The sequence below is a fragment of the Oreochromis aureus genome, linkage group 14 (assembly GCF_013358895.1).
Source record: "Oreochromis aureus strain Israel breed Guangdong linkage group 14, ZZ_aureus, whole genome shotgun sequence".
Lineage (NCBI taxonomy): Eukaryota > Metazoa > Chordata > Actinopteri > Cichliformes > Cichlidae > Oreochromis > Oreochromis aureus.
The window spans coordinates 22,493,465-22,514,007 of record NC_052955.1 but is presented as its reverse complement, the minus strand read 5'-3'; the positions used below and the strand labels follow the sequence as shown (position 1 = coordinate 22,514,007).

Genomic DNA, 20,543 nt, shown 5'->3' with positions numbered 1-20,543 from the left:
CTGTTGTGTTTTTGCTCTTGAATATACAGGGAGTGCAGAATTATTAGGCAAATGAGTATTTTGTCCACATCATCCTCTTCATGCATGTTGTCTTACTCCAAGCTGTATAGGCTCGAAAGCCTACTACCAATTAAGCATATTAGGTGATGTGCATCTCTGTAATGAGAAGGGGTGTGGTCTAATGACATCAACACCCTATATCAGGTGTGCATAATTATTAGGCAACTTCCTTTCCTTTGGCAAAATGGGTCAAAAGAAGGACTTGACAGGCTCAGAAAAGTCAAAAATAGTGAGATATCTTGCAGAGGGATGCAGCAGTCTTAAAATCGCAAAGCTTCTGAAGCGTGATCATCGAACAATCAAGCGTTTCATTCAAAATAGTCAACAGGGTCGCAAGAAGCGTGTGGAAAAACCAAGGCGCAAAATAACTGCCCATGAACTGAGAAAAGTCAAGCGTGCAGCTGCCAAGATGCCACTTGCCACCAGTTTGGCCATATTTCAGAGCTGCAACATCACTGGAGTGCCCAAAAGCACAAGGTGTGCAATACTCAGAGACATGGCCAAGGTAAGAAAGGCTGAAAGACGACCACCACTGAACAAGACACACAAGCTGAAACGTCAAGACTGGGCCAAGAAATAGCTCAAGACTGATTTTTCTAAGGTTTTATGGACTGATGAAATGAGAGTGAGTCTTGATGGGCCAGATGGATGGGCCCGTGGCTGGATTGGTAAAGGGCAGAGAGCTCCAGTCCGACTCAGACGCCAGCAAGGTGGAGGTGGAGTACTGGTTTGGGCTGGTATCATCAAAGATGAGCTTGTGGGGCCTTTTCGGGTTGAGGATGGAGTCAAGCTCAACTCCCAGTCCTACTGCCAGTTTCTGGAAGACGCCTTCTTCAAGCAGTGGTAAAGGAAGAAGTCTGCATCCTTCAAGAAAAACATGATTTTCATGCAGGACAATGCTCCATCACACGCGTCCAAGTACTCCACAGCGTGGCTGGCAAGAAAGGGTATAAAAGAAGAAAAACTAATGACATGGCCTCCTTGTTCACCTGATCTGAACCCCATTGAGAACCTGTGGTCCATCATCAAATGTGAGATTTACAAGGAGGGAAAACAGTACACCTCTCTGAACAGTGTCTGGGAGGCTGTGGTTGCTGCTGCACATAATGTTGATGGTGAACAGATCAAAACACTGACAGAATCCATGGATGGCAGGCTTTTGAGTGTCCTTGCAAAGAAAGGTGGCTATATTGGTCGCTGATTTGTTTTTGAATGTCAGAAATGTATATTTGTGAATGTGGAGATGTTATATTGGTTTCACTGGTAAAAATAAATAATTGAAATGGGTATATATTTGTTTTTTGTTAAGTCGCCTAATAATTATGCACAGTAATAGTCACCTGCACACACAGATATCCCCCTAAAATAGCTAAAACTAAAACAAACTAAAACTACTTCCAAAAACATTCAGCTTTGATATTAATGAGTTTTTTTGGGTTCATTGAGAACATGGTTGTTGTTCAATAATAAAATTATTCCTCAAAAATACAACTTGCCTAATAATTCTGCACTCCCTGTAGGCGTGTGTTTTAATCGTTAGCTTTAAAGGTGAGTGGAGCTTTTCTTGTTTGTCCTTGTACTTATCAGAGGTTTTCATTGTGGATCTGTTTGTGTGTTAAAGGGCACAGTGGACCTGGAGCGTGAAGAGGGTGAAGAGTGTGAGGAGAATATGGAGGTTTTTGATGACAGCAGCTCCAGCCCTTCGGGGACCCTCCGCAACTACCCGCTAACCTGCAAAGTCCTGTATTCATACAAGGTGTGAAGCAGCATGCACACAGGGTTACTTTCTACAGCTACAGGGTGACACACACCTGCATGCACACAGCATCAAATGTCTGCCTACGAGTAGGGAAACACCTACAGCACACAGTATTATTGTTGACACATGTATGCCATTTAAATACCTCATTAATTAATCATTGATAGAGAAGTGTTTGGTTTATAAGGTCTGGCTACTCCCTTTTTCTCTCCTTTCCCATCTGCTGACCTTTCCTCCTTTCATACTCTCCTACTCTCCTTCCCACTTTCTCTGTTTTTCTTTCTTTAACTCCCGCTGTGTCTCTTCCTCAGGCCTCCCAACCAGATGAATTAACTATCGATGAACAGGAGATGTTGGAGGTCATTGAGGACGGAGACATGGAGGACTGGGTTAAGGTACCCAATCACAGTCAAGTGCTGTAGATGTGTATTGCATTTTTTTTGCCAGTTGAATAATTTGATCAGCTCTGTTGTGCTATTGTCTGTACTGACGTGCTTTTTTTGGTTTCTTTTGTTGTTGTTGTTTATTTATTTGTTTCTCAGGCACGCAATAAGGCAGGTCAGGTGGGTTATGTCCCAGAGAAATACCTGCAGTTCCCGACCTCCAACAGTCTGCTGAGCATGCTCCAGTCTCTGGCTACGCTCGATGCTCGGTCACACACCTCGTCTAATTCAACAGAGCCAGAGCTGCACTCGGGCTGCATAAACGGAGACACGAATAGTAAGTAACCCTGTAAGCACAGTTTCTGTGAAGGATTAATTAAACTTCATGGCAGTAGTTAAAGGAAAGAGGTTAATTCTAGTTGTACCCGTGTAAATGAGTTTTTACCCATAATGAGGTTATTGTGGGCCACTAACTGAGGCATTTTTCTCTGCTTCTGTAGAGTACACTGAGTTTACTAAGCAGGGTATTATTGGAAAGGGGAAATGTAGGGGTTGCCCACTGAACCTTGCTGGGATGCTCTAAATAAACACCCTTGACCCTAATCATTTCAGCTCATTTACAATACTGCGCAAGGGTCTTGAGCAATGCTTCATTTCTTTATATTTTGCATCCAAGGAGATAATTTTTAAAGTGGTCTTGAGCAATAGTTCTTCAGGCTTTCTGAAGATCTTCCAAAGACCATCAAATGTTGTATTTCCATGTATGTTTGCACTTTTAATAAATCACTCATTAATATGCACAGTACTGCATATCAGTGAACTAGAAATAGTACCTTTCTGTAAAAAGACTGTCTCATATTCAAAGAGAACAAAAGCGGAGCATTAACCTGACTGTTAACTGTTAACTTTTGCTGTTTTATTTCTGCAGCCCTGTGGGTTGTAATCAACCAGCCAAAGTATTCACAAGTTCATTTAAAAGTAAATTAAACTGGTAGACACAAACTTTGAGCTGAAATTCAAGATAGCCTTAAAAAAAGGAGCTGGAGTTACTTGTACTGCACAGGCCGTACCTATCTGGTCATCAATGCAAACGATGCGTAACTTAATTATTTTGTACAGCCAGAAATCTACATTAATCGAGCTTGATTGGTCAAGCACCATTTCACTGACAACAAAAACAAGGAAAGGAAAGCGGGTGGTTGTAACTTTTGTTATATAAAATCTTTATTTTATGTTATTTTTTAGTCTTCGCTTGCTTCTTTACCCACCTTATTTACAACCTTATCTTCTCCTACTGTGCTCTTGCTCTTACACTTCATCCGTTTTTCTTTTTATTACTTTGTATCCGCTGTACCTGAATACTTAGACCAGGCTCATGAGTAAATCCACTGCTGTTTGTGTATCTTGTGCTCTCCAGCGGTGTATACCATTTTCTTAATAACAGTAAGGGCCCTGCAGACAAGAAACTGCATTTCCCTGAGAATAATTGTTCCGACGGTATACTTATAATTGTTTTTTCTCCCTCTCTCTCTATCGTCCTTTCTCTCTGCAGTGGTGTATGTGCGTGCACTTTATGATTACGAGGGTCAGGCAGATGAGGAACTCTCCTTTTCCGAGGGAGCTGTGATCCGCCTGTTGAGCCGTGACACTCAGACAGACGACGGCTTCTGGGAGGGGGAGCTGAACGGGCGGGTGGGCGTTTTCCCCTCCGTGTTGGTAGAAGATCTTACAGAGAATGGAGAGACCAGCGCGGGAGGGACAGGTGACACACAGGTACAGTAACACCTGTACACACATGAATTAATCTCACAGATAACATACAAGTCATCTTAGGTAACAGGACTTACTCTAGACCTGAATGAGACATTTGGTCTCATCAGTCTTTTCTCAGGGGAGAAATACCAAAGACTGTGTGTAGTCTACTGTGCCCGTTTATACCCCTATCCCTTCCTCCTTTCCTGCTTGTTCAGTTGATCTATCAGCAAGTCAGAGTTCAAAAACAGTGCATCAGAACTGCCGTGTTTGTGCAGCATTCTGATAAAAAACCTGCACTGCAATCACAGAAAACAGGTCTTATCTGTGCCACTGAGTGCTGCCCTATTAGAGGCTCAGCAACAGGAAGGATATGGCCTCTCCCTTCCTATAAGCCTGTAGACATAACACGCAACCCAACATCTTTAAGTGCTATGCAGGGAATGTTGGTTAAAAAAAAGTATCCTGGTCAAGTTTTGTGTTGTAACCCACTTTGTCTTTTGTTTATTTCCACCACTCTCTGTAGATCTCTCCTTCTTTGAAACTGCCATCTTCTCTGCCACCTCTTCCGCTGTACGACCAGCCTCCCATCAGCCCCTTCACCAGCCCCGAGACTTCCACCCCACCTCCTCTGCCACGTTCCCCTTCCACTGCTCTTAATGGGGAGCACAAGCTTCCTCTGCCTGCCTCGTCACACAAAGGACCGCTGTCAGCTCACAGTAAGACAGCTAACACAACCACAACCATGTTTAACGAAAAGCAAAAGTTCTGAGGAGGGTAATCGGGGCTTTTAATTTGAAAGTTCGTCTCTCTCACTCTGTAGATCAAAGCTCTGGCAGGAGTCCAGTGTCTCCAGGATTTGCTAAGACTCAGCCGCCAAGATTCACTCCTGAAGGAGGCCCGGGCAAACTACGACCTGTTAGTATCAGTGTTACTTAAGAAGTGTGTTGTTTTTTTTTTTGTTTTTGTGTGTGTGTGTGTGTGTGTGTGTGTGTGTGTGTGTGTGTGTGTGTGTGTGTGTGTGTGTGTGTGTGTGTGTGTGTGTGTGTGTGTGTGTGTGTGTGTGTGTGTGTGTGTGTGTGTGTGTGTGTGTGTGTGTGTGTGTGTGTGTGTGTGTGTGATATTTTCGAGCTGTCTTTTCATTTCCTCCCATCTCCCAAGCACAGAGGGAATGCATCCAAATTTGCAAATGGATTAGATTTTAGTGGTCAAAGGTCTTTCTGGTTTTTTTTTTTTATGGCTTTTCCCAGCAACAAAGACCTCTTCATTGTCATTCATACTACGCCTCAGTAATAGATAAACAAAAGACCATGCTTTTTCACTATATATGAAAACAATGATTCAGAGGGTAGGGTCCACAGCATTTCTTTATCACGGACAAAAAATGACATGTATGGCTGTAAACTGGATTAAAAGTGTAGTTGAACTTCTTTACACTGGTAGAAAGGGGAGTTTCACTGCTCCAGCCCACATCCCCACCCTGCTGCTTAGCCTTTGCAAGTGGCTGACATCATTGCTAGCATTTACACTTGTGCTGTTGTGCTTGTGTTACTTGTAATTTTGCCACTGAAACACTAGTTTCTCTTCAACTCGATTCATTGTCTTATTCTCAATTAAAAAAAAGGCGTCAGAAAAAGGAGAGAAGCAGGAAATAAATGTTCACTGCGGGCCGCATCAGCGTGACGTGTAGTTAGATTACAGCGTATGTCACGGCACAGGATTTCACAGGGAGTTAAAGAAACTGATGAAGAAACTAATCAGAAGATGAATGTATGACATATAAGTAACCGTCAGTTTTTCGCAGACTGTTTGGCACGCTGTGCTCTGATGACATGTGAAGGATACTTAAGTGTTCGTTAAACTGTGTGACCTACAGATCCCAACAATAGGTTGACAACACAGTTTTTTTGTTAGAGTCTAAAAGCAGACAATTCCCCACTTTTCCTGTTCGTTGCTAACACATTTGTGTCTCGCAGCAGGAAGCGAACATTTAACTGTTTGTCAAATTAAGAAAAGTAGGTCGTCCCCGTTATTGCCTTGACATCAGTTTTCCTCACTTTGGCTTCTTTCTTTTCCTTACTCTTGTATTTAATGTGTTTTCTTTCTCCGCTGCAGGTGCGAGCCGCTCCTCCTCCACCCAAGCAGCACCCCCGCCGACAGCAGGAGAAGAGCGACAAGACGGAGGAGGTGGAGATCACGCTGGTGTGACAGACAAACAAACTGACAGCCGGTTATAGGCGCACAAACAGAAATGAAAACAGATGAAAGGCAGATGTATCCTACAGGCTTGGGAACTGAAGTGAAGTTAAATAAAGTGATGTGAAGTAAACTGAACTGAACCACGCTGACCCCTCCCCCCGCCCCAATCTCCTGAACTCCTGGCTGCTCCGTATCTTCTCCCTTTGAGCTGAAGGGGAGGAGAGCAGAGAGAGGGGACAAAGGCAGACTATCCAATGTAATAATCTCCATATTAGCTTCCTAATGAAGTGCAGCAGTAGCCCACACACCCCCGATCCCTTCACCCTACCACGTCCTTTCATTCTTGCCTTAAAACCTCACCTCATTGGGCAGCAGATCACACCATGGTGAAGCAGAGGAAGAATGTCAGGAGAGGAGGAGGATGGGGAAAAAGCTATTTGTGACAGATGACAGATTTGGCAAGTTTTCTGTTGTCAAGCTTTCCAATAAGACCACTTATCTTTCTGCAGGGGCAGATCAGAGTCAATATTTAGATTTTTTCTCTTCCCAAGAAATAACCATGAATCATGAGAAACGTTTTGAAGCCCCAAGAACTGACAAACTGTAGTAAAAGGTTATCAGACAAACCAAACATATAACTCAATACACTATAACTATAAAACTAGGGTGGGATGGAGGCAGATGATTGATTGTGGCGACCCCTAAAGGCAGAAGCTGACTTAAATGGCAGTCCACATGAACAGCTGATAACTTAGTATGGATCTAGTTGGCAGATATCATACAGGATGCAATATTTACTTTGCTTTAGCCTGTTTACAGTTATCACACATCTGCAAGCCACTTTGCAACCCAGCTCATGCTTTTCATGCTGTGTGCGATTTAATCAATGATGAGTGTTGCTTGCAGCGTCCTGTACAGATGTTGGTTTGGTCCAAAGAAGAGAGCCCAATCTAAATCAGTGCAGATGGAAATAAACAATCTGCTTTTTGCTACTGTATTCCCGGGGGCATTTAGTTTTTGTTTTTAAAAAAGTCCGGTTCTTATCTGATACCTTTTCCTTACCTTTTGTGAGTGTTGTGGGCCCATCCAAAGAAAGCTGGCTGAAATGTAAGTAAAAACTTGCCAAGTCTGTCACGTTTTTGGAGAGCAGTGGAGAACGAAGTGAACGACCAGAGAAACTGAGCGGTGTGCGTGGACGCAGCGTCCCTCTCCTTAGGCCTTCCCTTGCCATATATAGTCATTATCATCATACGTATTTAATGTGTAATAGTACAGTACATTACTGTCGTCATAGGAATGTTATGCTCAGCATTTCATATAGACTAACTCAGCTGAATGGAATACCATGTCTGATATGTAGTGGAAGTTTTATCTTCATCTTATACTGAAAGGGCATTGTAAATACAGCAGGAAGGAGAGCTCAAAGGAGGGAGAGGATGAAAGAAAACGAGAGATAAAGGAGGCTGGATCCTTCCCTCTGCTCTTAGCATCACCTCTCTTCCCGTCCCTCCTTTACGTCTCTCCCTCTTTCCTCTAAAGACGATTCTGTCCATTGGCAGTCAGCGTGAATCAGTGACTGTCATATACATACATACATTATACGACATACGCGTTGCTATATCTTCTCTCATTCTGTGCGCCGATTGTCTGTATCACTGATTGGTTCAGAGATGCGCTGCTGGTGCTTTTAAAGGCACTCAAATTGTTGGTATTCACTATGTGGCAACAAAGAAAAGTTTTATTTCAGATGATGTAGACACAGGAAATTATTTGTGGCCGAGACTTCTTATTAGCACAGAATGAACTGTATAGCTTTCATCCCTCTCATGCCAATTTGTTCACTGTTCAGTTCAACTAAGACGCACGTTTACTTGACGCTCATTACATTTGCAGATATAATTTTTCTCTCGTCTCGCCGAGCAAAGCCACCACATCTTGTGTCCTAATGCTAGAAACAGAAAACAAAAGAGGTGTGTAGAGGAAAAAAAACAAACTAAATGGACAGAACTAGCAAATGACATTCAAATGGAGCTAAGTACAAATCTTTTGTGTGTGTGTGTGTGGGTTTTTTTTTTTTTTTTTTTTTTAACTCAAAGTAAATAAATGCCCCCATTTCCCTTTACATGGCCCTAAAGCCTTTGAAACTCCTTGCCTGAAGGGCAGCGTAGCACTTTTATTAATTTCTACCTTACTTGGAAAGTAGCAGTACCCTCACAAAGCATCGGCACGGGTGGAAAAGACTGATGAATCCTTGTAGTTACAATGATTCAGAGTTGTTCTTTTTAAGCTGATCCTATGGACTTTTTTTGTTTCAGTGTGACTGATGCTTAAAAAACAAAACAAACAAAAAAAGAGGTGGAGAGACGACTGTGGACAGTGAAATTCGCTGTTTTCCTTTATTTATAAGAACAAAACAAACAAAAATGACAGAAAGCGATGCGTTTGAATGAATCATTTTCTTTTTTTGGTCTCGAGATAGGCCTGGGTGTTTATGAGTGTGATTGTTTATAAGAGAGAGAGGAGGAATTTTAATCTCATCTGTGTTTGACTCTGAAGATGTGTCCCAGTTCCTCACTGCAAATGAACAAGTTTGGAGAGCGTTTGCACAGAATAAGTTGCAAAATAAAGTATAGTCCAAAGCAGGAGACAAAACCAAACATTCAGTCAGTAATCATCTTTCTTTGTCTCAGATAACATCCCTACTGCAAAAAAAATAAAAGAATTGTGGATAATGGAGATTAATATTAAATTTAAAGCTCTAGCATTACTATGTAGTGTTGCACTGGAGCACATCTTCAGGTCTCCTGTAAGAAAAGTCTTAATCTGGAAGCAAATCGATTGTTTTCCCTTTGCACAGTGGAGGTGATTTCCAAAAGGAGAAGTGAGAAGTGAAACCACAACATTTTGTGTAGCATTCATCCTGGCAAACTTAAGCATGCTGGAATTAGTTGCATTTTTAGATACGACCCTCTGCTCTTCTGCTGTTGTACGGACTAGCATTGACTTGTGACAGTGTGGTCAAGGCGACTTGGAACAGCAGCCTCTCCTTGATCTCTCTGAGATCTGATTTTTACTGGTTTTCGAACTTGTTTTGAAGTTTATGGTTTTTCAGCTTCCACAGACATTCCCGTTATACTTACTCAGTCAGTCTGTCATACATAAAATTGATGACATTTCATTGCCAGTTGCCACTTTGAAGACGGATTCGTTTCCCATCTTTAACAGTCCCTTTGGTCCGCGACAGTGTTTAATTATTTGGTATGGTTTTTATGTTTTAAATGACACTTTATTTTTCCTTATGTGGATTCGGAGCGGCACAGCTGCCGTTATTATTAACGATGTGGTGGAACAACTGGCCTCTCTCTTTAATAGACTGTTGCCATGGTGACAATATTGAGAACAGGTGCAAAAAGTCTTTCTGCATATTATTATTGGATGTACAAAAAAGAACAACAAAAAAACAAAGTTTGTATTTATTGTGTACAAATGTTAATTAATAAAAAATATGGAAAAGTTGAAAAGTTGCACGCATCGATTTTTTCAGACTGAGCGTGTTTGTGTGGATGTTTGACTAAAAGTGGGTGTGATCATGATAACACGCTCCACAGCACCCGAGGCCAAACTTCCTGAGCGGAGCTGCAGGAACATGAGACACAGCAGCAGAGACGACACGGAGCTGCTCTCCGTTTGGGACGCGCGATAAGTTCCTGCCAGGAGTTTTCCCTCCTTATGTTTTCTTATTTGAACAGCAGCTGTTTATCAGGCATGCACACCGGAGGAAAATCCCCTTTGGATTCTGGCTTCAGCACATCCTGTGTGAAAATCTACCTGTGCTCCAACCCAGAAGGTAGGCAGTGATTCCTAATATGAAAGGCAGCCGTAATTATGTGTGTTTTTAAAAAAATATGCATGTTAGATTGTATCATGTTTGCTCGTGTCATTTGAGTTCTTGTTAAGGTGCATCCTGTTTGTGTTGTGTACAGACAGCGTGGTGGAGCGTAGAGCTCTGAGGGAGACTGTGTTCCCCAGATTCAGAGAGCACTGCAGACACTCGCTGGGACTGGATGTCAGGGTGAGCACACACTTTACTTTTTTAAAACCTTCCTACTGCATCGAAAACATGTCAGTGAAACAGTAGATGTGCTGTGCGTGTGTGTGCGCGTGTGTGAGTTGTGTTTTTCTTGGGAATTCTTTCTGTTCTTTTAAAGCCATAAACAGACTAAGGAAGGATGTGGGCACTGTTGCTTTATACATTAAAACGAGATTACTTTAATGGCATAAATGCTCACACTAATGACTTTTAGTGCTGGGAAGAGAACTAGATATGGTCCACTGGAGGACACATTGTAAACTGCTTTGCTTTAAGGTTGTTTGTAATTAAAGGGTTTTTTTTTTTTTTTTGCTCTTTATAGAAAGATCCTTGAAATGTGCATCACTTTATTAGAGAAACAAGACAGAAAACACAAAATCTCGAATCTTGAAGCTATAAAAGTAAAGTCTCATTAATATTCCGTGTTGTCCATCACAAAGACACCCATGCGTAATGTTGTTTGAACTGCCAGCGACGGGGGATGACAGTAGTAGCATTTTAGCTGCTTGCAGGTATTTGTACTTTTAGTCTTCCACCGTTTTCCCCGAGGCCACTCCTGTAAAGATGCAGTCAATAACTTGGCTTAATTATATCTGACAACAAAGAGAATGAGCAGCTGTGAGGCGACTGTCTGTGTTGGTTTTCGTTCATGTGTATTAAATAAACATTGGGACAGTTCAGTCAGCACATTGTGGTGTGTACAATCAGCAGACAGAATAAAGAACGTGATGCCTCACCCCACCTTAGACGCTTGCTCTCACTGGATCTGGGCTCAGCCTTCTTAATTTTTTATTTCCACTCCACATTTTTTAACTCTTGAGTGTGTGTCTGTTGGCAGGTGATAGACCCGTTTGAATCCAGTGATCCCAGTCGCTGGCCAGATGAAGACACCAGGCATCAGATGATACATGAATGCAGAGGAAGCTCAGCTGGACCTTTTTTACTGGTAAATAAAGTCCTTGGGTAGAATCTCAAGTGTAAACCAAACAGTAAGACTTTCAGGATCTCAGAGAGAAGTCCACTGACCCTTACTTCACAGCACAATGACTGATGACATGCTCTAAAGGACATCAGCACCTTGCCATGTTGATACATGAGTTGTAGTCAAAGTTTTATTGTTGAATTTTATCAGTTTTTAGTATTATGAACTTTAAAAATCACTCTTTTCTGGAGTATGCTGGACTTAGCACAGTGCAGATGACTTTGCAATGTTTGTTCTGCTTTTTAAATTAAACTTGTCATCATGGCTGCAGAACAGTTCTGTCACTGAGCCGTGTCAACAAATGGACAAAATACTAGAAACACTTTCCAATATAAGTAAAAGACACAAAATCACACTTATAGAATCACACAATTGTCTCTTAAGCAGATGTTCTGTATAGTAATCAAACAAAAAAAATAGTAATAAAGACACACATACACGCACAGCTTACTTTTCTAACAGATGTGCTTAACACAGCAAAACAAGGTCCTTTACCAGCTTAATAAATCCTTAATACTAAACAATGCTTCCCCGTGCTGTTGTTCCTCCTTTGACCACACGGTGGTGCTGCAGGCTCTGGTAGGACATCAGTATGGCACAGCCCGTCTGCCCGCTCAGGTGGAGGTGCCAGAGCTGCAGTTGCTGCTGCAGCAGTGTCAGGAGGCCGGTGTCAGTACACAGGAGCTGGAGAAAGTCTATCAGAGGGACGAGAACACCATCCCTACGACCTACTGCCTGAGAGCTCCGCACAGACGCAGCTATTCTCTGGTAATTACAGTCGATGGTATAATTTTATGACTTTATTTTTAATTATGAACTAGAATGTTACATAATATAAAGTAATGCGATTTCAACTTGTGTTATGCATCATGTAAAATCTTATTGAGGTTTTAGAAACATCACATTTAATCACACATTCTTTCCATATGTGAAGTAAATTGTGTTTATAGTGTATGTGAGGACGTTTTATATTTAATATGCTTTAATAAACTGGATATTTTCCCTCAGCAGCAGGAAAGAAATAAGGTGAAGGAGGAGAGCAAAACCAAGACTAAAGATGAAGAACTGAGGAAGCTGTTTCAGGCAGCTGTGAGTCTGTGTGTCCAAAGTGGCAGCATGACCCCAGAGAGAGCCAAAAGCTTCTACAGATCAGGTGAAATATACCCCGCATAGCTGTGTGTGTGTGCGTCAAGTCATTTGTCATAATCCAGTGTTGTTAGTATCATGGACAGCCTGCATCTGTGCCTTGGAATATCTCCTGTAGTTGGAAGGAATTTTTGTTGTGTAAGTAAACATTTGCTTTACCACTTGTCTGCAGCCCTCGATGCAGATCTGCGTTATGCTCTGGAAAGCTGTCCTGAGAGAGACATCGCCAGATGCTGCTTGGTCTATGTCCACAAGATCATCAATGCAAAAGCAGAGAGACAAAAGGGACCTGTGAAAATACAACTACAGTCGAAGTTGGAGGTAAAAGCCATGTGTAGTAGATGCACAACAGGCCCGACCACGTTTCCATGCTTTTCACCCTCTTTATTGACGCGGTTGCTGTACACAATCACGCGGTTGCGGCTTTCCAGTTGCCAGCCGAACATACACTCCAACAACAACTACCTTATAGCAGTCAGCACAGACTTTTAGACCCTGTGAAGTTGAGGCACACAACGATGTGTCCCACTGGTAAAGTTTCTGTGCTCCCTTTCCTCATAACAGCCATCCTTCAAGACTTTCTCCATTTAAAGCAATGCATTATCAGCCACACCATGTTTAATTATGGGAGACGTCAGGAAAATGATAAAATTTAATCTTTCTGACCACTCTTGAAACTTTATTTTACTAAAGTGATATGTAGAAAAAAATATATATTTGGTACCCTTTTTATTTAAGTCCATTGTGAAAAGTTCCCACTTCTTTATTTCCAGGATGCCACTCTGAGTTCATCACCCTCTAACGAAAAATTACTGTCAGAGCTGTGTGAGAGCTTCCTCCCTCGTCTCGTCACTTCCCGCCAACTTCTAGTCTACACCATCACCACAGAGTGCGACCGCCGCCATGGTTACACATCAGCTAGGAGGCGGGGCTATGCCGATTCTCTGTGCCAGCAGGTGTACTGTGACCTTGTGCAGATGACTGACAGTCTGAACGTTTCTCAAAGTGCAGAACCTTCTCCCCTCGGTGACGCTTTATCCCGAGAGCAGGCCGAACAGGAGCAGCTGTGTCACATCCTCAGTCGGTTTTATGACATCATTCAGCCCGAGGAGGAAAAGGTCCGGATGGTTTTAGCCTTTACAGACTCAAATATACTATTTACAGTGAAAATGCAGGCGCTTTTGTTCTGTGTGCAGTTAGAAATATTAAAACATGACATGTTTTTTATAATTCATTTTTTCATGATTTATGCACCTGCAGCATAGCTCTGCTCTTATTGGTTGCAGGTCAGAGCCTATGTGAAGCAGAGGTACCATCACTTCCCTCTGGTAGTGACCGGAGGCCCATGTACAGGAAAGACGGTCCTGCTAGCACACTGCACTCAGCAGGTAGGTGGACCAAAGGGAAATTTGAAGCAGGTATATAGTGTATATATAATTTGTAATAAGAATTTGTGCCTTTTGTGTGCATATGTTTCACTGACATTTAAAGCTATCTCTCTCTGTCCACAGATGAAGCGCTGGCTTGCAGACAGCGATCCTGTGGTGATCAGTTTTTTCTGCAACCTATCAATTAATGCTTCACCAAAGCATCTGCTGTCGAGCTTGTGTTATCAGATAGCCTGCAGATATCACAGTGACTCCTCCTGTAAGCAAGATGCTAGCCTCTGCAGTGACCTGGATGATCCTGGCAGTACCACGGACCCCAGAGAGGTCACATCAAGCTGTAGCCCATCATCTGTTTTGGATTCCCAGCATGAGCGCGGCACCAAAGAGCATGTTTCTGACTGCGAGCAAAGCTGGAGTACCGCTCAACATCCAGGTCAAAGACAGCTGGATTTTGGCAACATAAAACCCGACGCTTGTCTGTCTGAACTTAAAGAACACCTCTCATGCCTCATCAGCCACCTGCCTTCGACTGAAAAGCCTCTTGTCCTTATTCTTGATGGATTAGATCAGCTCAAAAACAACACTGGTCTTCAAATCATTGAGAGCCTTCCCAGGCCCGTTCCTCCCGCTGTCAAACTCATCGTCACGGCTTCCTCCAATCGAGCACACTTCCTGCAAGCCATAAAACTACACTATGCATGTCATAGTGTAACAGAGGACATGTGTACAGGAAGGTTGTGTATACAGTTGGGACTGGTGGACAGGAAACAGAGCGTACAGATGCTGGCGTCTCTGCTGAAAGGTTCAGGAAGGAGGGTGACGTCTGGACAACAAGCGCTGGTCAACCAGGCTCTCGCTCACTGTTGTCTGCCGCTCTACGCTCGCCTCCTTCATGCACACACCTCGCTCTGGCACTCTGGTATTACTAATACAGTTTCTCAAAGGAATAAGTCTTGTTTTCAGAGCTACAAATGCCACACAAAGATTAAACCCACATGTGATGTGGTTCACTTACAGTCATGTGAAAAAGAGCGTTATAACTAAGTACACCCGTATTGCTTCACAGGAATAGCCAGGCGCTGCTAACCAAATACACTGATTAATTGATCATCAGCAAGTGTGAACACCTCTATAAAGGTTTGCTGGTCTGGAGTCTTAACACAATACTACAATCTCAACACAAGTGAACGTCCTAACAAATACACCCAAAGTCAGACTGAGTGCTCAGAGAAACTGCAAAAACAAACAAACCAAAAAAACAAGATACACAAGATACATCTCAGACTCTCAGGTCTCAGTTAGCATGTTAAAAGTTAAAGTTTATGACAGTACAGTTAGGAACAGACTGGACAAATATGGTTTGCTTGGAAAGGTTACCAGGAGAAAGCCTGTTCTCTCTACAAAGACAGCAAGACTTTGCAAAGTTACATCTGAACAAACCACAAGACTTCTGGAACAAGCACGGTGGTGGAGGTGTGGTAATAATTTGGGCTTGTTTTGGAGAAACAGGACCTGGGCACGTTGCAGTTGATTGAGTTGACCATGAATTCCTCTCTGTATTAAATACTTATGTAGCAGGACAATAATCATCATGTAGCACCAAATCTACAACAGAATGACTGGAAGAGAAAATAATAGATTTCTTGCAAACAGCCCATTCAAAGTCCTCAACCTGACTGAAATGCTGTAGCGGGATCTTAAGAGAGCTGTGCATAAATGAATGGCCACAAACCTCAATGAACGGAAGCACCACTCAAGAAAAAGCAGGCAGAAATTCATTCACAACTCCTGCAAGTCATCAAACTACATGATGCATCTCACAGTGCATCAAAGGATATGTGGACAGGATGCGGTCGACTAGGTTGTCACTGCCATGCTTGATTCCCACATGCACACACGACATGAGACACTGATAGTCACACTTCAAGCTGTTGCTGTTAAAAGTGGTTTTTCAAGCTGCTGAATCGTGGGGTGTACTTAGTTTGTCACAAAACTGCATAGAGTCCCATGAAAGTGCTCTTTTCCACATGGCTGTGTGTGTTTTTCATAGATTTGTTTTTGAATAATAATGAAACTAGATCAGAGCGCTTTTGTCTTCACAAGTTACATTTTTTGATTTACGAAAAACAAAATACCCCCAAAAAATCGTTGCAGGACAGCACAACTTGGCCTTTTAAATAATTCTCCTCTTCTCTCCTTGTCTTCAGATTCCGATGTGACTGAGTCATCTCTCCCCGATGGCGTTCATTCATCCATTTCTGCGCTCCTGGATCATCTCGAGCAGAAACATTTCTCTTCCGTCGTGGCTCGCGCCATCTCTTACCTCACCCTCTCCAGGTCTGGGCTCACAGAGGCTGAGCTCGCTGATCTGCTGTCCATTAAGGAAGACTGGCCGCACATAGGCTCTCCTTTTAAGATGACAGTCCCACAAGTCGATGTGGAGAGACTTCTTTTGGATTTAAAGAGCTTTCTTATCCAACGGAAAGTTGCAGGTTCCCTGGTTTTGTTCTGGGTGAGCAGGCATTTCAAGTTGGTCGTGGCGAAAAGGTATTTAGACGCTCCTGATGTAAGGAGAAGGCTTCATTCTCAGATGGTTGACTATTTTAGTGGACAGACGTCAGGCGTAAACAAGGATGCAGCCTTAAAAACACACACAGACACTCGGCAACCCAGCCAGCCATTTGTCTTCACTTCAATCAAACGTGGTGGTCGGGTGAATGTGAGAAAAATCGTAGAACTGCCGTATCACCTGCAGCAGAGTGGCAGGTGGAAGGAGTTTGAGCGCATGCTGTTGCTGTCATTTGGGTTTCACCAGGCTATGCTTCGAGCTGGTCTTCTTGGAGATCTGCTAGCTATGTTGGAGGCTGAAGAGGAGTCATCTCAGGTTAAGTTTGTAAGAGAAAGACTGCTACTAGCAAGCACATTGAAGTCTTCTGCTTGCTTCCTGCAGAGCTCACCTCTGCAGCTGCCTGCAGTGATGGAGACAAACCTCCTCCCCTATCTGGAGGTCTTTCCTGCTCTCGAGGGTTATGTCAGGGAAATCAAGGAAGGGAGAGGACGTGGATTAGGAATAGCACTTTGCCCCAGTCCTCCATGTGTTCCCCACATTCAGTACTTAAAGTATGATGACATAAATAAGGACGTTTGTGTCAGAGAGATCGCCGGTACAAAGTGTGGGGTTGTTGCCGAGATCACGGATGACGGCTCTGCTTGGATTTGGAAAGGGTGTGGATATGATGTAGCCAAACTGTCACTCAGATGCGAGGAGACAGAGTTAAAGTTTGCAGGCGTGAAGAGCAGCGGTCCGTTCCTCCTGCTTTCCACAAACTGCAGCAAGCTTTTCGTGTGGGATGTGGAAGGCCCAGAAAAGTTTCTCGAGGTCAAAGACCCTTTTAAAAACACGTGCGAGTCGAGCGAAACACCCAGCAACATCGAGGGATTCGTCGCACATCAGAAAACGCTGTCCGTGTGGTGGAAAGATGAGAGTTTTGTGAGCGTGTTTGACATCTCCAGTGAAACCCTAACTCATTTCCAGTGTCAGAGCCCTGTGACCTGTTCAGTGTTCTCCTCTGATGGGTTTTTCATGTACTGTGGCCAGGAGGAAGGCACAGTGTCCGTATTTGACATGAAATCCAGCAGTCTGCTTAGCACCTGCTCAAACTCAAACCACAGCGCTGTTACGCTGATCATCCTCCATGAAGACAAGAGGGAAATGGCATGTGTTGACAGGACTGGAAGTGTAGCTTTATGGGATGTGGCAGCCAATACACAACCACCCAGACTTGTGAAAGAAAGTTTCACTCAGGGTTACTCTACTAACATACTCAGTACAGATTATTCCAGTGAAATCAATACTCTTTTGATGTGTCAAGCCCATCAGGCTTCACTCTGGGATACTTGTAACTGGGAGCTGTGGGACCAGTTCTTGGCTCCACAGGGAAGAGCCTTCACTCAAGCTGTGCTCTCCCAGGATGGGCACCTTTTCCTGGCTTTGTTAGACACCTGCACCTTTGTCTTGGTGTGGAGGGTCAGCAGTGGGGAGTGTGTCCTCTCCTTAGAAACAAACAAACAGCCACACACACTCCTCAAAATGGCCTCAGATGTAATTTGTGTCAGTCACGATGGCTGCCTGACAGTGTGGGACTCTGAGATGATTGATGCTGCAGGAAGTGCACAGAAAATGGGCGGTGGAGTGAAGGAGGTGGTGGTGGAGCAAACAGGCGTGTGGTTCTACACCAGAGATGGGTCGGAGAAGGTGTGGAAGTGGAGTCTAGACACGGGACTTCCACATGTTAACTTCCTGCATACTGGGCCTGTGGAAAAGCTGCAGCTTTCCCCAAACGGCATCCACCTGGTGTCACTCTCGGCTGGGGATATTTACGTGTGGCGGACGGAAACAGGTGAAAATATCCTCCGCATCGGTGGCAGCAGAGCTAGAGACATCCTGATCACCCCTAATAACAACTTTGGAGTGAGCATTTCTGAGCGAGGCCTCTCGCGAGTTTTCAAGATTGCACAAGGAAATATCGTATGCAGCATCCACCCATACCTGTCTGACGCTCAGGTTTCACCTGAGAGCACCTACCTGCTCGGCTGTTGCCATGGAGACCTGCTGGCTGCCAGTCTGTGGTCGGGCTCGATTAGCAAGCGTTTCTCCTGCGTGGAAAGCTCTGAGGAGGTTGTCGCTTTCCAAACTCTTTCACAGCACCCAGAATTTGTGGTTGTGATGGCGGCCTCGGGGACGGTGTACACGTGGAAGGTGGCAGAGGAGACTGTGTGCTGGCACTTTCAGCTGCCACACATGTTTCACTGTCAGCCTGAGGACTTCCAAATGTCCTCCAATGGCAGCTATGCACTGCTGTCTATTGACAGCGGCGCCATTAACCTCTTAAATCTGTCTCGAGTCACACTGTGCTCATTCAAAGTCGAGGGTCCTGTCATTAAAGCCTACCTGGACAAAACTGGACGCTATGTTGCTTACATAACCACGCCCTCCGGGCTGGAGGACGGCTGTGACTGCTACCTGCATGCGAGGCCCATCCTCCAAGTCATGCGACTTTCAGATGGGGAGAGATTAGGAGCTGTGCATCTGTCTAAGAATCCACTAGCTCTGGTTATTTGTGAGCAGCACTGTGTGTTTGTGGGTTTTGGGGACGGGTCTGTAGGTGTTTACTACATTTCAGATGTCACAGTCGATGAGGATGAGCCAATCAGGTGCTGGGAAGATCCTAGCGGTCAGCTGAAGCAGTGTCCCTTTGACAGGACGCCATTCAGCTGGTTTCCTCAAGACACACCAAATGTTACATGGCCTTAAGATTATTATATGATTCTGGACAAAGACTGTGCAAATTTTAATATTAGACAAAGATAATCTGAGTCAATACAAAATGCAGCTTTTAATTGACAATTTCATTTATTGAGGGAAAACAGCTATCCAAATATACATGACCCTGTGAGAAATAGTAATTCCCCCCTTGTTAAATCGTAAATTTACCAGCCCTGATTACTACCAGACCTGATGAATTAAGAAATCACTTAAACAGAACCTGTCTGACAAAGTGAAGAAGGCTAAAAGATCTTGAAAAGAAAAGAAACTTCAGAAAACATAGTCACTGACATCTATCAGTCTAGAAAGGGCATTCGGACTAACACAGATATACATCATCCACAGCGGTGAACCGTTGAAGGAGTGGACGACCTACCAATGACTCACCCAGGAAGTCACAAGACACAAACCCCACCTTTCACAAACTTTTTGTGGGATGCAGAAGGCTCAGAAAGGTTTCTTGAGGTCAAAGATCCCTTTAAAAACACGTGCGAGTCGAGCGAAACGCCCAGGAACATCGAGGGATTCGCTGTCTGTGTGGTGGTAAGATGAGATGATATGACAAAGGGTCATCTCACATTTACCAAAGAACATCTCGATGATCCTCAAGACTTTTTGGAACATGTTCTGTGGACTGATGAGACAAAAGCAGAACTTTTTAAAAGGTTTGACTTGGTGTAAAACTAACACAACACATAAAAAAAGAACATCAAACCACAGTTTGTGGTAGTGTAATGGTCTGGGGCTGCTTTGCTGCTTCAGGATCTGGACGAGTCACTGTAACTGATGAAACCATGAATTCTGTTGTTACCAATCAATAGGTTAACTTTTTTCACACAGGGCCAGATAGATCACACAATGAAGAGCGTCATATTATAAATTCTTCTAAGTACATGATACTGTAAACTATATATATATTGATGTATAAATATTAAACATGTGTTTGGTGTATGCTGGCACAAGCAGGAGGTTTGCTGCATTTATCTAAAACCAAACTGTCTGATAAATCTCTTTTTGTGTGTATTTTGTAAACACAACATCACTTTGGCATGACTGCATCATGGTTTGTATTCCCAATAACTGCTGTTCTCTTAAATAAAATTAAAAATAATTTATAAATAGCTGCTCTGTGCTAAAAGAACTTATTGTTACTGAAAGTATACACAGTAGTTTATTTATTTGGTACCATCTTCCTCCACATTCATTCGTGATGCCTTCAAGTTCAACCTCGTAAAGTGGAGCACTTATTGGTTTTGCATTAGCTGCTTTTGGAAAGAACAAAATGTGTACCCTGAAGCCTAGAAATCTTTATTATATTAGTTAATTAATTAAATAATTGCATTAATTACAGTTTTAGACACTTTAGCCCTTATGAAAAAAAACATACAATATGCTACTGAATGATCGATTTCTTTACGAGGTGACTGTAATATCTCCGACAACCCTCGAAGGCAGCAT

At 43.2% G+C, this 20,543-nt stretch overlaps 2 protein-coding genes across 3 annotated transcripts in view; both read left to right on the top strand.

The window, feature by feature from the left end:
• Window positions 1-8,248, top strand: part of LOC116322979 (F-BAR and double SH3 domains protein 2) — a 71,305-nt gene extending 63,057 nt beyond the window's left edge. For both annotated transcript variants that reach the window (XM_031743230.2, XM_039598088.1), the window contains 7 exons: window positions 1,682-1,816; window positions 2,131-2,214; window positions 2,362-2,539; window positions 3,755-3,975; window positions 4,481-4,673; window positions 4,778-4,872; window positions 6,070-8,248. In XM_031743230.2, the coding sequence (XP_031599090.1) occupies window positions 1,682-1,816; window positions 2,131-2,214; window positions 2,362-2,539; window positions 3,755-3,975; window positions 4,481-4,673; window positions 4,778-4,872; window positions 6,070-6,162 (999 nt within the window). In that variant the 3' untranslated portion in view covers window positions 6,163-8,248. The remainder of the gene's footprint in view (window positions 1-1,681; window positions 1,817-2,130; window positions 2,215-2,361; window positions 2,540-3,754; window positions 3,976-4,480; window positions 4,674-4,777; window positions 4,873-6,069) is intronic.
• Window positions 8,249-9,813: 1,565 nt separating this feature from the next.
• LOC116322881 (NACHT and WD repeat domain-containing protein 2-like) lies at window positions 9,814-20,092 on the top strand. The gene is made up of 10 exons (XM_031743087.2): window positions 9,814-10,000; window positions 10,137-10,225; window positions 11,082-11,189; window positions 11,799-11,993; window positions 12,234-12,378; window positions 12,544-12,692; window positions 13,145-13,489; window positions 13,658-13,759; window positions 13,883-14,678; window positions 15,967-20,092. The coding sequence occupies exons 1-10, from the start codon at window positions 9,883-9,885 to the stop codon at window positions 19,071-19,073; spliced, it is 5,154 nt and encodes a 1,717-aa protein (XP_031598947.2). The 5' UTR covers window positions 9,814-9,882; the 3' UTR covers window positions 19,074-20,092.
• The last annotated feature ends 451 nt before the right edge of the window (window positions 20,093-20,543 follow it).